This window comes from Microtus pennsylvanicus, chromosome 6, assembly GCF_037038515.1.
Source record: "Microtus pennsylvanicus isolate mMicPen1 chromosome 6, mMicPen1.hap1, whole genome shotgun sequence".
Lineage (NCBI taxonomy): Eukaryota > Metazoa > Chordata > Mammalia > Rodentia > Cricetidae > Microtus > Microtus pennsylvanicus.
In genome coordinates, this window is record NC_134584.1 from 2,284,654 (window position 1) to 2,299,241 (window position 14,588).

Below are 14,588 nucleotides of genomic sequence, written 5' to 3' on the forward strand. Positions count from 1 at the left end.
TGCGCGCGCGTTCGAGGAAATGCGAGGACCCGTGACGACCCCGCCTAAGAGCGAGGGAGGAGGACCGACCTTTAGCCGGCTAGCCCTCCGCGTGCGTCTCGGTAGAGTGCCCGCTTCTTAGCCCCCATTTTTCGGGATGGGAAACTGAGGCACGGTGTGAGCTCCGCTCAGAATTACCTAGTGGGTAGCGTCCGTGCTCAGGGCAACCCCCCACTTCTGCAAGCTCCCCGTGGGTAGTGCTTGCTGTTGGGGGCTCTTGAGCAGCCTGAGCCCCTCAAAAGCCGCTTTGAGGGAGAGGGCAAGTCCGGTGCGGCGGATGATTCAGACGCCGCAGGTGGCCGCAGACGTCACCTCCACACCTTGACCTGTCGGGGCGTGGCCCCAGGGCGGAGCCTGCTCGTGGGGCCGCGGTCCTCCGCAGCGGCGCGGGGCCTGTGCGGTGCACGAGCACACTGATCCCAACACCTTGTGGATCCCCTAGAGTTTAGACAGCGCTCCCCAAACCATACTGACCCTAGTGCCTAGATAGTGAATGCAGCCAAAACGTTACATATGCTAATCTACATATAAACTATCACTATATGTGAAGCACGCATGGGCAGCCCGTATATGGTGGCTCTGTTGAATTTGTCCACGTTGGGTTTCATGGTCTAAGCTGATGAGGACGACTGACCAGTCTCTTCCTCATATGTATTTATGTATGTATGTGTGTATGTGTATGTATGTGTATTTGTGTATATATGTGTTTGTATGTGTGTATATATATGTGTGTATGTATGCATATATGTATGTATGCGTGTGTATGTATGTATATATGAGTGTATGTGTGTATTTGTGTGTATGTGTGTATATGTGTGTATATATGCATGTATGTATGTGTGCATGTATTGTGTGTATGTGTGTATGTATGTGTGTATGTATGTATTTGTGTGTATGAATGTATGTGTGTGTATGTATTTGTGTGTATGTATGTGTGTGTGTGTGTGTATGTGTATGTATGCAAACGGAGACTGACAATGCACCACGGGCGCAGCCCTAGCTGACTATGTAGACCAGGCATGAGTACTGAGATTAAAAAGCACACACTATCATGCCTGGCAAAAGAATATTTAAAGGCAAATGCCGAAATCTGCTGGTCCCGTTTATGTCCGGAATGTATTTAGCCGAGGGTCCAGGTGGCGAGTTTACTGCCCGGCCTCCTAGGACCCAGACGTCTCCTCCCCGGGGTCTTGAACCGCATCAGACTGGTTCCGCAAGGCGTGCGCACCCCCTGCCGGGCGCCAGCGGAACTGCTCCCAGACTGGCTCGGTATGGAGTGCTGAGTGGCCGCCGGGTGGCGCCATTGCCCCTAAAAAGCCAGTTTCCCAAGTTAGACCGGAAGAAACTGAAGCCTGAAGTTATTTTCTCTTACATAGCAGCTTTTTCTGTCTAGACGGGGTGTCAACGCGTAGCCCATGATGGCCTTGAATTCATGAACCTCCTGAGTTTATCACAAAGTTGAATTCCCAAAAGAGGCCCTGCGCGTGGCCACATCATTGTCTGACTTTTCCTTTTTCTTTTCTCTTTTCCTTCTTTCTCTTTTGTTTCTTTTTGTTTTTCTTTTCTTTCCTTTTTTTTTTTCCAAGACAGAGTTTCTCTATCCTGGAACTAGCTCTGTAGACCATGCTGGCCTCGAACTCAGCGATCCACCTGCCTCTGCCTGGGCTGGGATTAAAGGCATGCGCCACCACCGCTGTTCTCCGATGAGCAGTTATGTGACCTCCCGTAGTCCCCCCTCTAAAACACCTCCTTCCCAATAGGTGATGGTACATGGACTTCTGGGGAGAGATTAACTTCAGAATGGATTTGTAATTTGGCGGTGATGATAGTGGAAGCTGGGGCCTGATTGGAGAGAGTGTGTTTCTGGGGGGTGAGACAGATCCTGGCCTCCCTGTGAGCCACCTTGTTCCAGCTTCATTCTCCCTCCATGGGGCCAAAAGGACCTTTTCTTCTTCCTCTGAGAGCCGGCTCAGTCGATGACAAGCTTGCCTTGAACGATTGAGGATGAGTTCGGTCCTCAGGACCCTGGTAAAAACCCAGGTCCGATGGGGTGCAACTCAGCACTAGCTGTGGAGGCGCGAGGAGCCCTGGGACTCCTCAGGCGCAGCCAGGTACTGTGTGCTGGGCGCCCTCCCCCTCTCGTGAGTTCCAGGCCAACCTGCTGACTCTAGTCAGGGCTACACAGCAGGACAGTCTCAGAATAACACCCAGAAGGTGGGGCTGAGAGACTCAAAGAGGACCCAGCACCCACATGGAGGCCAAGGGATCCCACACCTGGCCTTTGTGAGCTACCTGCTGGGGCGCTGAGAGTGGAAGGCTAAGTCAAGCCCTTAGCTGCTGAGTTCTCTCTCTTCTCTTGCACCTTTATATTGTGGTGTTTTTGTTGTTGTTGTTGTTCTTTTTTTTTTTTAATGGCACAGGGCTTTTCTGTGTAGCCCTGGCTGTCCTGGAACTCACTCTGTAGACCAGGCTGGCCTCGAACTCAGAGATCCACCTGCCTCCCAAGTGCTGGGGTTACGAGTGTGTGCCACCACACAGGGTCCAACCTTTTGCATTTATTTATTTACTTATTTATTTTTCGAGGCAGGATTTCTCTGTAGCATTGAAGCCTGTTCTGGAACTGTTGTAGACCAGGCTGTCCTCAAACTCACAGAGATTCACCTGATTCACCTGCCTCTGACTCCAGAGTGCTGGGATTAAAGGCGTGTGACACCACCGGACCGGGTCTCAAGGTCGTGGTTGGAGATCAGGGTCAGCCTCAGCTACACAGGTTGGAGGCCAGCCTGGGCTACATGAGATCTTGTTTCAAAAAAGACAAGGAGTGGGGGAGAAATTTAGCTTAGTGGTTCAGCATTTGCCTAATAAGCACAAAGTCTTGAAGTAGATGCAGAAAGTGGGGACATTAATTTCCAAACTCTGCAGAGTGCAGAGAATTATCACAACCACAGCCGAAACCATGGCCCACAGATGCCCAACCGACGAAGGAAGAGAAGGAGGCTTACACGGGTTACCCCGGACACAAACTAAGCTGTTAACAACGGAATACGGGCTCGTTTATCCGGCAGGGGTTGGCTCAGAGTGGAACAGTTTGTTCTTGCAAACCGCACAGGGAGCGTACTGAAGGGTTTCCAGGCTCGAGCGTCCTGACGCCATCGGCGGAGTGCGCGGCCAGACTGTGCGGCGCGGTGTGGGTTGCGGCTCGGTCTGAGAGTGCAGACCCGCGGGACCGGCGCTGGCGTCGCTGGCCACAGGGGCACACTCGGCAGAAGGCCTGTCTGAAGTGTGAGCCCAAGAAGGCGTAGAGCAGCGGATTGAGCGCCGAGTTGCTGTACGACATGCAGTGAGCCCAGATCTTGAGCGCGTAGGCGGCGTAGCTGCGAGGGTGCCACGCCCCCGCGGGGCCCAGGGCTTGGAGCACCAGGAACAGCTGGATCGGGCCCCAGCAGGCAGCGAAGAGCAGGACCACGGCGGCCACCAGCCGGGAGACCTTGGTGCGCACTGCTCCAGCGCGCCGTGCCAGCAGCTGTCCCTGGTGACCCAGGGGTGTTAACGGGAAGGGACAGGACCCCCCTCCGAGATACCCCCAGGATCCCCCACCACATGCACACACAGTCCGGGCTCCGATCGCCCCCTGGCGCCCCTCTATCCTCACCTGTGTCCCCGCACATGCACATACAGTCCGGACTCCAATCCCCTCCATCAGCACCGTGGGTCTCCCCCCCCACGCGCGCATGTACACACACACACACACACACACACACACACACACACACACACATACGCACACACGCTCCAGTCTCCGACTGACCCCCCAGATGCCCTCCCTCCTGGCCCTGAGTCTCCCGCACCTGCAGGGCGCCGTCAGTGGGAGCGGGGCGCACAGCGGCGCGGCCCAGGTGGCGCAGCATGGCACCGTAGCAGGCGCAGGTGGCGAGCAGAGGCAGCAGATACAGAGCCAGCAGGTTGTAGAGCGCGAAAGCGCGCTCCAGGGCACGACTGGGAAACGCCTCGCTGCAGTAGGTGTGAGGCCCGGGCGACAGGCGGTGCAGGGCCAGCACCGGGGCGGACACGGCTGCAGAGCCTGCGCCACCCGCCCAGAATGAGCACCGTGGTCGGAGAATGGGGACAGGTCCCGCCCAGGAGCCAGGGTCCCTCCCCCCCCCACCAGTGCCACGCCCCTCCTCTGCGTCCCTGTCTCCCCCACCCCATTTCCACCCCAAACCGCACTCACCCACCCAGATGCTAAGACTGACAGCCAGGGCCAGTCGCGGAGTGCGGCGGTGCAGGGCGCGCAGCGGGAATACAGTCACATACCAACGATCCACGCTCATGGCCGTCAGGGTGGCACATGTGGCTTGCACCGAGACCTGGAAAAGCCAAGGACTGAGTGTGGGCCCTGCCAGTCCCACTACATATCTGACTACTCAGGTGTACACGAACATGTCCTGGGAGGAGCAGGCAGTGGCCATGGGTTGAGGGGACCAGAAAACACGGAGAGCTGGAAGGGAGGGAAACACTGGGGTTTGTTAGGCATCCCGAACACACACAGTCCGGAACGCGCCCACTGTGGGCTCTAGCCCATGCCCACCGAGACTCACCAGCGTCCAATCAACCTTTGGCACAGAGACCACATGGGGCGCCTGTGTTTTGGGGGTGTCCATCCTGACCACCCCTCCCTGCTCACACCAGCTCAGACCACTGCCCTGAAAGACGGTGCCCTTGGGAACCTGGACAGACCGCAGAGCGGTTAGCGCACCGGCTGCCCCTGCAGAGGACCCGGGGTTTGGTTCCCAGCACCCACACGGGCCTCACAACCGTCTGTGACTCAAGCTCTGGGGACCCCACGCCTCCTTCTGGCCTCTGGGGGTACTGCACACACGTGGTGCCCAGATACTCCCAGGCAAAACACACACACACACACACACACACACACACGAAATAAAACCACACTTAAATGGGGGCTGGAGAGATGGCTCAGAGGTTAAGAGCACTGACTGCTCTTTCAGTGATCCTGAGTTCAATTCCCAGAAGTCACAACCATCTATAGTAAGATCTGGTGTCCTCTTCTGGCATGCAGGCAGAACACTGTATACATAAAAAATGCATCTTTAAAAAATACATTTAAATGGCTCACGTTTTTAAACCCAGCACGGATCTCTGAATTCTAGGCCAGCCTGGGCTACATAGACTCTGTTTCAGAAATCTAAAATAAGCAAATAAAAGACCATGGCCTCATTTCTGATTATGCCTGATCCTGCGCACCCCAGACCCTGGCCATTCCTCCTACCCGCAGGCTCTCTGGTCTCGTCCACGCCCAGATCAGTCTCTCTCTCATCTCTCTCTCTCTCTCTCTCACCAGAGCGTGCGCCCCAGCTCCCGGCCCCACCCCCACCAGACTCCAGGGCAGACCCCATTCCTGCTCCCCAGCTTCCTGCTCCCTGGCTCGCCCCCCAGCCCAGCCCGCGCACCTGCTGGATGTAGTTGACGAATTTGCACATGAAGTCTCCCAGCACCCAGGCGGGCAGCGGGTAGAGTAGCGCCGTGAAGGGGACGCAGCACAGTAGGAAAGTGACGTCTGTGGCCGCCAAGTTGGCTACAAGTAGGGAACACACGGACGTTGGAAGGTAGGGGCACCCAAAGCTCCTGACCGCGGCCCCTGACTTCTCCATCCCGGTCCGAGGGACCCCCCCCCCACACACACAATCTTGTACCAGAGAAGCGGAGGCACCCTCCACCTTCGTTGCGCTCATTCCCAGCAGCCCCGGTGTCTCACCCACCTCTAAATTGGAGACAGCGGGTACCAGTTTGGGCGGGTACCAGTTTGGGCGTGTCACACACACACACACACACACACACACACACACACACACACACACACCACAGGTCCCCTTCTGTCCAGAGGCCCTTACAGGACAGACACCTGTGGAAACGGTCACGTCTCCTCGCGCAGTCGTCAACCCACCCTTTGGTACCCAGGCGGGACGCATCGCAGGGGAGGCTGGGGGGTGGACCCCGCTCCCACCCTGGCACCGAGGGAGGGGCGCACTCACCGATGTAAAAGTTGGTCACTGTCCGCATGTGCTTGTGGCGGCAGATGACGTAGATGACCAGCGAGTTCCCGATCAGCCCGAGCAACATGAGCGCAGCGAAGAACAAGGGAACCAGCCAGGCATCCAGTGGCCTGGGCGCGGAGCCCGAGCCGTCCGAGGCATTGGCACCACAGCCCGGGCATCCCGACGCGTTGGTTGGAGCCCACCAGGTCGCGTTGGGACCCAAGGTCGCCTCGGTGGCCATGGCCCTGTCGCCTTCCTCCTCCAGGCAGCCTTCGCGGATTGCGCCCCGGGACTGTGGGAACAGAGGAAGGTCCCTACTCCGCCTCCTTATGGCCCCCCTCCCGGGATGCCAGCGCCCCGGGCTCTGCTGCCGGTGGAGGGGGCTGGAACGTGGCTCCTCTGCCAGCGTCCGTCAGTCGCAGCGGCCACTCTTATACCCCGCGCCCCCCCTCCCTTGTCCCCGCCTTCGCGTCTCCCTGCGCCGTAGCCTCTCCAGAGCCTCGCGCTGCTCTTCCCAGAGCTGTGCCCGGATGAGAGAGGAGGGAGGGCCCTGGGCACCAAGCAGGGGAGGGGTCCGTGGTCCTCCCTCCCTCTCAGGCAGGGCCCAGCTTCAGTCAGGGCTGCAGGCGGGTGGCCCGCGCCCTAGGGGAGGTTGCCCAGCGTACGTCCCCGGGACAGTGAGAGCCACGTGAAGCTTAGGACAGGGGAGGGACCTTCGGTTCCCTTTGGTTGACTCCGATTGTTGGTTACAAGTTTCCCCTCTAACTGGCACCCAGAGGCCGGTCCCTGTCCGAAGTGGGCACTGTGGAAACGGTCACAGGAACTGTGAGGGACTGACCTCAGCCACACTGTCACACCCCTGTTTACTGCATCTCAGAAGCTCCCTAGGGACCCCGAGATGTTATCCTTGGCAAGTCACCAGAATACTATACAGCAGAGAAAAATAAAACGAAGGTGTAACTCGGTGGTAGTGTATTTATCTAGTGTGGGTAAGGTTCATCCACACTGAGGGGGCGACTCATGGGGGGAGGGTCAGCAAATAGGAAGCCGCCCCGGGAATCCTAAAGGGTGTTGGGAGTGGGCAGCAGAAAGAACCCCTCCTCTGTCCACCCACAGAGCACTCAGGTGTGACGCCAGGAATCCAAGTCCCCACACAGCCCCCTGCCCTCGCTTCCCTCTGACCCAGTTCCTGCGCACAGGCCTCGCTTCACCTGTCTCCACGAAGCCTCGGAGTAGACACTGACTTTTGTTTTAATTAATTTATTTTTAATAGTTATTTTTTAAGGGATCAAAGGCGTGAGCCTTTTCACGTAGCCCAGGCTGGCCCTTAACTTGATGATGACGTCTAAACACTTCTCTTCTTGCCTCTTTTAAGAAGTGCTGGGAGGCCAGGCGTGCACCTGCCCTCCCCCCACTCCAATCCTGTAGCCCAGGCTGGCACTCTAATGATCCTCCGGCCTCAGCCTCCGGAGTGCCGGGGCGTGCACCACGGTCGACCTCCCTCCACTCGCTCCACCAGGCTGGCACTCCCTCCAGCCCCAGGAGCCGGTCGCAGTTTAGCAGTCGCCTCCCGGGGGAGCGTCCCACCCTTGCCCAGACTCCATCTTCAGCCGGGCGGGTGACGCCGCCCAGTGTCTACGGAGAGGGAAACCGAGGCAGGGGTTCTACTCCCACAGCTACCCCACAGCAGCCGAGGTTGTTCTCGGGCTGTCCCCGCCCCGGGCCGCTGCAGACTCCTCCCCGCGCGTCACTTCCTCCGCGGCCTCGGGCCGGGCTGCAGTCGCGGCTGCAGGCCATGGTGGCTCTGGACGACCCTGACGGCGGCCTGGAGGGGACCCCCGGCGCGGAGACCAGGCTGTGAGCAGGGTTGCGGGGCTGACCTCTTCCCTCCTCCTCGGACTAGGGTCTCCTCCTCCTCCCCAAGCTGGAGTCTCCTCTCCACATTTTCCTCCCCAGATTGGGGTCTCCTCTCCCCCTCCTCCTCCCCAGATTAGGGTTTCCTCTCCTCCTTCTTCCCTGATTGGGGTCTCCTCTCCCCCTCCTCCTCCCCAGATTGGGGTTTTCTCTCCTCCTCCTCCCCAGATTGGGATCTCCTCTCCCCTTCCTCCTTCCCAGGATGGGGTCTCCTCTGCTCCCTCCTCCCTGCCCTTCTCCCCAACTCCCCCCCACGGATGTATTCTCTCTCTGCCCACACCCCTTTCCCTGGCTGCTCACCACAGACCACCCCTACCCCTCACGCCCCCACCCCCACTCTATGGGGACTCTGCTGTATGAGACCCCACTCTATGGGGAGGTAGCTAACTGGGCCCACAGGCACCTGGGCATTTCCTGCCCCAAGGCTGAGGCGCTCAGCAGCACTGGTGAGCTGCTACCACTCAGCCCCCTCCGAGGGCCCCCATGCCCTCCACTGCTCCAGCAAGTGCTGCTCCTCAGGAGTCCTGGTTCTGCCCCCCCTCCCGTGTCAGAGCTGGCTTGGTCTCCAGGCAGGCTGCTGAGCCCCGACATGGGGAAGGCGGCTCAGGACCCACAAAGCCCTGCTTTTGCTGTGTCCAGAAGTCCTTGGTCCTATTGGCTACACCTTTGCCTGTTGGGTTTATTTAAATTTAATTAAAAAATATTTTATTTTTACGTTTATGGGCATTTTGTCTGCACATCTGTGTGCACCATGAGTGTGTAGTACCCGTGGAGGCTGGAAGGGGGCGTCGGGTCCCCAGAGCTGGAGTCACAGGTGGTTGTGAGCCCCTGTGGGTGCTGGGAACGGACCCTGGGCCTCCTCAGGGGCAGCTCTTGCTCCTCTCCTGGCCTTGCTCTGTTTGTTTGACTTGGGTCCCTCTAGCCCAGGCTGACCTCAGGTTCTCTTTGACCTTCTGGTCCTCCCTGCCTCTACCTCCTGGGACCCCGCCTAACTACCTTACCGAGGCTCTGGTGTAAATAAGTTTGTGTTTTGGTGAATTGCTGCTCATCAGGGCCTCACCCAGGTGTCCACCTGTCTGTAGGGTGTTGGGGGCGCTGAGTCACCTCCGCCCTGCTCCCTGTTGGGGAACTGGGTTCTCTGCCGTTCTGAGAGTGTTTGCCAAAGATGTGTTTACCTGGGGTGTGTCTCAGCAAGCCAAGGTCCCATTGCCCAACCATTAAGATACAAAAAAGGAACTGTGTTCCCCAAACCTGGCTGACTTAGCACTGTCAGCCTTTGTTCTAGCGACCTCTCCCAGGAGCCGGTCACTTTCTGAGGCACAGACTCCTCCTCTAGGTCCTCAGCTTCAGTCTCTGCGAAGCAGCCTGATTATGGGGAAGGAAGTGTTAACTCGACAAGCCCCACATTAGTTCATTGCTCTGGGCTGCCTGCTGGACAGTCGGGAGGCCAGTGAGAGCTGAAGGGGACCCAGCTGGTTCCCAGTCGGCACAGCAGCAAGAAGTGTTGACTGGACTGGCCGTGCCAGCTTCTGGGAGGTGACATTTGAACAGAAACCAGAATCAGGCTGAATCAGAGGAGGTGTTTGCGGCAGGGCCTGTGCAAAGGCTCGGAGGCCTGGCAAATTTGAATTCAGGGAGCAGTTCCATCTCTGGGAGCCCTTGGGACCCACAAGAGGGTGATGATGTCCCCACAGCCCTTAGAACTGAACACGGACTGCAGGCCAAGGAACGCGGAGGGCTTGCCCTACGGGTACTAGGGAGCCATGGTGGGTCTCGGTCTGACTGGCTCAGCTGACCAAACAGGACCCAGGTTCACATCCGTCTTGTGTCTGTGTTTCCTGCGGGACAGCTGCGGTTTCTTATCAGTCTGCACCAACTGCTGGGGTGCGGCTTTGAAGGCCTGGGGGTGAGGGTAGGCCAGAAGTGGCCCAGCCTCAGGCCTCAAAGCCGATATCAGGCCCACCTGAGGCTGGGAGAAAGTTGGTAGCTGGCCTAGCAGCTTCTGCAAGGAGCCTCAGGCCTCACCCTGCTCAAGGGTGATCCAAGCAGGTGGGTGTCCCTGCCCAGGCTCGGGTCCACAGGGCCCTTTTTCAGCGCCGTCACTGGTGGCCTGGGGTTGGGACCCCACCAGAACTGAAGCTCCAGGCCCCAACCCTGCAAAACCCCCAGAATGGGCCGTCTGGGGCCTGGGTGGCTGAGCCTGCTGTCTTCCCCATCTGTCCGCTGGGTTCCCGGGTGCCCAGCTAATCCCTCCACAGGATTAGCACCGTCCTCAGGAGTTAGCTCTGAGGGTGGCTGGCAGGCGGGCGGGCTCCTGCGGGGAGGCTCTCAGCTGGGCTCCTTCAGCTTCATCAGCCCCCACCTGGGTCAGGTGCTTGTCACCTCGAGATCCTGTGGCTTTTTCTGGTTTACAGGGTGTGTGGGAGAGGGTCCACTTCTGGGGGGTGGGTTGGCTCCAACCCCTGCACTACATGGGGGCCTTGATGGCTTGTGGTTTAAATCTGGGAGGCTGGAGTGGCTGGAGGAGCCGCCTCTCCTCTGTGACTTCCCTTCTCAGAGCCTCAGTTTACCCCTCTTGTGTCATAGCTCGAGTCCTGAGAATCCATGGGGCCCGAGTCTCCACACACAGGGGCCTAGAGTAATAGGAGTGTGTGGGGGGGGTAAAGCTCCGTGTTGCCAGGGACACCTAGCAGGTCCTGTCTGGGCACTGATGGCCTCCTCCTCCCCTGGCCCACAGGCCCCTTCCTGGCTGCCTGCCCACGCTGGGCTGCTCACAAGTGAAGAGGGTCTCAGCCTCCAGACGCAAGCAACATTTTATCAACCAGGCTGTGCGAAATTCGGACCTGGTTCCCAAAGCCAAGGGACGGAAGAGCCTGCAGCGTTTGGAGAATAGTAAGCAGGGCGGTATGCCAATGCTATGCCCCGCTTGCTGGGAAACACCCACTGACCCGGCACTAGAGTCAGGGCTCTAGAGGGTTTCTAGGATTTTGGGAAGGCAAGGAGAGGTAGATGGGGCTCTAGAGACTGGCTGGGTAAAAGAGGAAACAAAACAAATCTTGGGACAGCAGAAGTGAGTAGGTACCCCAATCACAGCCTCAACCCACGGACCCTCTGTTTCTATCCAGCCCGGTACCTCTTAACTCTGCTGGAAACAGCTGGGGGTTCTCCAGGCCCGGAAGATGGGGACCTGACTCCTCCTGCGGCACCTGGAATCTTCGCAGAGGCCTGCAGCAACGCCACGTATGTGGAGGTGAGACTCTGGGGTCTCCCGACAGCCCCTGAGATGTGCCCACCCCTCCCCGGTGGGCTCTCCATATTAGAATAGAGGACCCCGTTACATGAGAAGATGTCACTCATGGTACATCCCCGACTTCCATGGAGTGAGTGGGGTCATGCCTGCTGAACTCCAAGCATCCTTTGAAACCCCCACAGCATCCAGCTCAGGCCCCACACATGTGAGACATTTGTCAGGAGGGGAAGCAGACCCAGGGGCCTCAATGCCAGCCTGCATCCCTGTCTTCCAGGTCTGGAATGATTTTATGAACCGCTCGGGAGAGGAGCAAGAGCGAGTGCTCCGCTACCTGGAGGATGAGGATCAGGGCAAGCGGAGGCGCAAGCCTGGCCGCGGGGAGGAACGGCGGAGAGGTGGGGTCCGGCTCGGGCCCGGCTGGGGGCGTGTCGGGTGTGTCGGTGTGGGCGGGGCTAGCGCAAGGTGTACTCAAGTGTGTAGTGTGGACGGGGTCTGAGGCAGGGGGTGGGGCTTGGGCGGGGCCAAGCTGCGGAGGGGCGAGGTTTTGTGGCTGTGGCCTCCTTGGTCAACGGGGCCTTCCCCCCACTTTGCCACTTTCACAGAGGACCCGGCTCTCACACCTCATGAGTGCTTCAGGCGCATCAGCCGTCGCCTGCGATCTGTGCTCAAGCGCAGCCGCATCCCGATGGTGAGTGGTCCCCATCTTCCTCTCAACCTCGCCTTTCCATGCCACCGACTTGTCCTGGTCGTGCTTAGGAGGAGGTGGCAGCAAGTGGGTGCTGCAGTATGAATAGGAGTTTGGCGGACAAAAGGCGGGGCCTGACACCCTTGGAGACCTCTAGGGCACGTTGTGTGTGTGACTTTTGTGACCCTTCAGCTCTTCCCACCCCCACAGGAAACCCTGGAAAGTTGGGAGGAGCGGCTGCTGGGGTTCTTCTCGGTGTCTCCCCAGGCTGTGTACACCGCCATGCTGGACAACAGGTACTGGTGGCGGGGCGGGGGCAGCGCGCTCTCCTCTTCCCCGCTCTGCCTCAGCTCAGCTCACACCCCTTCTTCCGCAGCTTTGAGAGGCTCCTGCTTCACGCCGTCTGCCAGTACCTGGACCTCATCTCAGCCAGTGAGTGCCCGCTCCCAGGGAAGAGGAGCCAGGGTGGGGTTGTTAAAGCCTGGGTCGAGGGTCTGCCCAGCCCTGCAGGAGACGGAGGCTCCCAGAACACAGGCTTCGTTTTTTTTGGTATACCCAATGCTACCCCCTAACAGCGAGCCTCGGTTGCTCAAGGTGCCCTATCTCAGAGTTGCTGCGGTGATGGTTTCCACGGCAACCCAGGGACTTGATCCCTCTGGTTTCCCTCTGTGGGAGGTTGCTGCAGCCTCCACACCTGCCTCTTCTCACAGGCTGAGAATGGGTTTGGTGTGAGGGAGATTTCTCTGTAGAGGTGGGGAGCCTCTAGACAGAGCCCAGCTCACGGCTGCCACACACACCCCAGCCACCCACTTTCTTTTGTGTAGCCCAGGCTAGCCTCCTCTGGCCCAGCTCCTCCAGTCCTCACGTGATTTTTCCTCCGCAGGTGCTGACCTGGAGGGCCGGAGGCAGATGAGGGTCAGCAACCGACACCTGGACTTCCTGCCTCCGGAACTGCTGTTGTCTGCCTACCTGGACCAGCAGTGATGGCCCGGCCGCCTGCCAACCGGCCCGACCGGCCCAGACCTCCTACATCTGCTAATTTCTTGCATACTTTCAGAATGAGAACACCCCGCTTCCCTCCGGGGGGCCCCTTGCCCTGCCCCTTCACGGCCCAGCTCGCAGTTAGCTCCCTGCTCAGGCAGGAGAAACCTGAGCTACCGTTTTCCGCTTTTTCCTCTGTTGAGCTTTTCTGTGGTGCAGTCTGAAACTCAGGCGAGCTAGACTCTTTTATTCCCCCCAATCAGTTTTAATGAATTTGGCATGTTTGGAATAGATTTGTTTTAATTTCTCTTTTGAAGTGGGAGGCAAAAACACCCAGCGCCAGCCAGCGGTGGGTTCTGTTGTGATCCCTCCTGACCTCCCCCTTTCAGCTCTGATGGGGGTGTCTGCCGAATCTCCCCAGGGCTCTTTGTCGTGTGTGTGTGTGTGTGTGTGTGTGTGTGTGTGTGTGTGTGTGTGTGTGTGTGTGTGTGTGTGTGCGTGCGCGCGCGCGCGCTCGTGTCTGCCTGGACATGCTTCTTTGTCTCAAGGGCTGAGTTTATGCTTTTATTTTGGTGATGTGTGTATCACGTCCCTGACTCCCTGGGCTCTGCCTGTCCTTAAAATCCTCCTCTCGTCCCTCCTTATGCCAGGGGTCCAGGACTTCCAGCCAGAAGCCTCTGTCCCCTCTCATCCCCTCTGCCGCTAAGCATAGCTGTGGTCGCTGCAAAGGCCTTACACGCTCCGCAGGCCTGTCCTCCCTTCCCCTTTCCTGTGATTCTTTGTGCTTGGGAGAAAGGGACACTTTGAATAAAGCCTCGGTGCTCCGGCCCTGACTGTGTGCTTTGGTCTGGTGGGGGCGGGAGTGTGGAAAGTCACCAGGGCCAAGGGCTGGAAGTCTGGACACGGGACCCTCCATTCATTTTGAAATGTGTAAATGTGTAAAATGCTTTGGCTTAGTGCGTGGAGCCGTTAGCTGCCTAGTCTGCCCAAGCCCCGAGTCCCATCTCCAGCACATGTAAGCCCCATGGTGACCAGCAATTTCAGCTACACCTGAGTTTGAGACTAGCCTGAGCACACTCTGTGGGGTGGGAGGGCAGAGGCAGGAGGATCTCTCTGAGTGAGGCCAGCCTGGTCTACAGAGCTAGTTCAGGACAGCCAGGGCTACACAGAGAAGCCCCATCCCCCCCCAAAAAAAAACCCAAAAACCCAAATATAAATTTTAAAAATATATCTGAACCCGTGGCCCCATGATGCACAGCTGTCGAGCTGAAGTCTGAGAGAGAATCTGATAGGCCAACCTGAGCTACACAAACAAAAAGGGGAAATACAGTTATGTAACTGTAGGTCTTAATTTCCACATAAGAGAATATGTGGAGGATGAGGAAAATATGGAACGCTTCACGAATTTGCGTGTCATCCTTGCGCAGGGGCCATGCTAATCTTCTCTGTATCGTTCCAATTTTAGTATATGTGCTGCCGAAGCGAGCACGGATGATAGTATCGTCCGAGCGGTATTTAAAGGCACAAAATTCAGTTTCCTGTTGGTTAGGGTTACTATACTTTGGGTTTGAAATTGTAGTATGTTTCTATTTTCCCCTGTATAAAACTAAACGTTATCATGTAAGATGTAGCCAGTGATCAGAAATGAGAGATGATTTGTCTTCTA

General features: G+C 57.8%; 2 protein-coding genes and 1 non-coding gene across 4 annotated transcripts; 1 reads left to right on the forward strand and 2 right to left on the reverse strand.

Moving 5' to 3' along the window:
• Positions 1 to 2,715: 2,715 nt before the first annotated feature.
• On the reverse strand, positions 2,716 to 6,504 carry Kiss1r (KISS1 receptor). 2 transcript variants are annotated; one of them, XM_075977773.1, is made up of 5 exons: positions 6,090 to 6,504; positions 5,508 to 5,632; positions 4,271 to 4,406; positions 3,888 to 4,120; positions 2,716 to 3,568 (listed from the first exon to the last, which is right to left on the reverse strand). In XM_075977773.1, the coding sequence occupies exons 1-5, from the start codon at positions 6,331 to 6,333 to the stop codon at positions 3,113 to 3,115; spliced, it is 1,194 nt and encodes a 397-aa protein (XP_075833888.1). In that variant the 5' UTR covers positions 6,334 to 6,504; the 3' UTR covers positions 2,716 to 3,112. The 2 variants fall into 2 exon arrangements, with proteins under 2 accessions (XP_075833888.1, XP_075833887.1); XM_075977772.1 differs by having other exon boundaries at positions 3,888 to 4,406.
• A 1,314-nt stretch (positions 6,505 to 7,818) lies between these two features.
• On the forward strand, positions 7,819 to 13,750 carry R3hdm4 (R3H domain containing 4). Its single transcript, XM_075975578.1, has 8 exons — positions 7,819 to 7,949; positions 10,744 to 10,898; positions 11,132 to 11,256; positions 11,531 to 11,651; positions 11,859 to 11,944; positions 12,152 to 12,237; positions 12,318 to 12,373; positions 12,825 to 13,750. The coding sequence occupies exons 1-8, from the start codon at positions 7,888 to 7,890 to the stop codon at positions 12,923 to 12,925; spliced, it is 792 nt and encodes a 263-aa protein (XP_075831693.1). The 5' UTR covers positions 7,819 to 7,887; the 3' UTR covers positions 12,926 to 13,750.
• A 554-nt stretch (positions 13,751 to 14,304) lies between these two features.
• Positions 14,305 to 14,411, reverse strand: LOC142853177 (U6 spliceosomal RNA). Its single transcript, XR_012911106.1, has one exon. It is a non-coding gene; the product is annotated as a U6 spliceosomal RNA (small nuclear RNA).
• Positions 14,412 to 14,588: the final 177 nt, after the last annotated feature.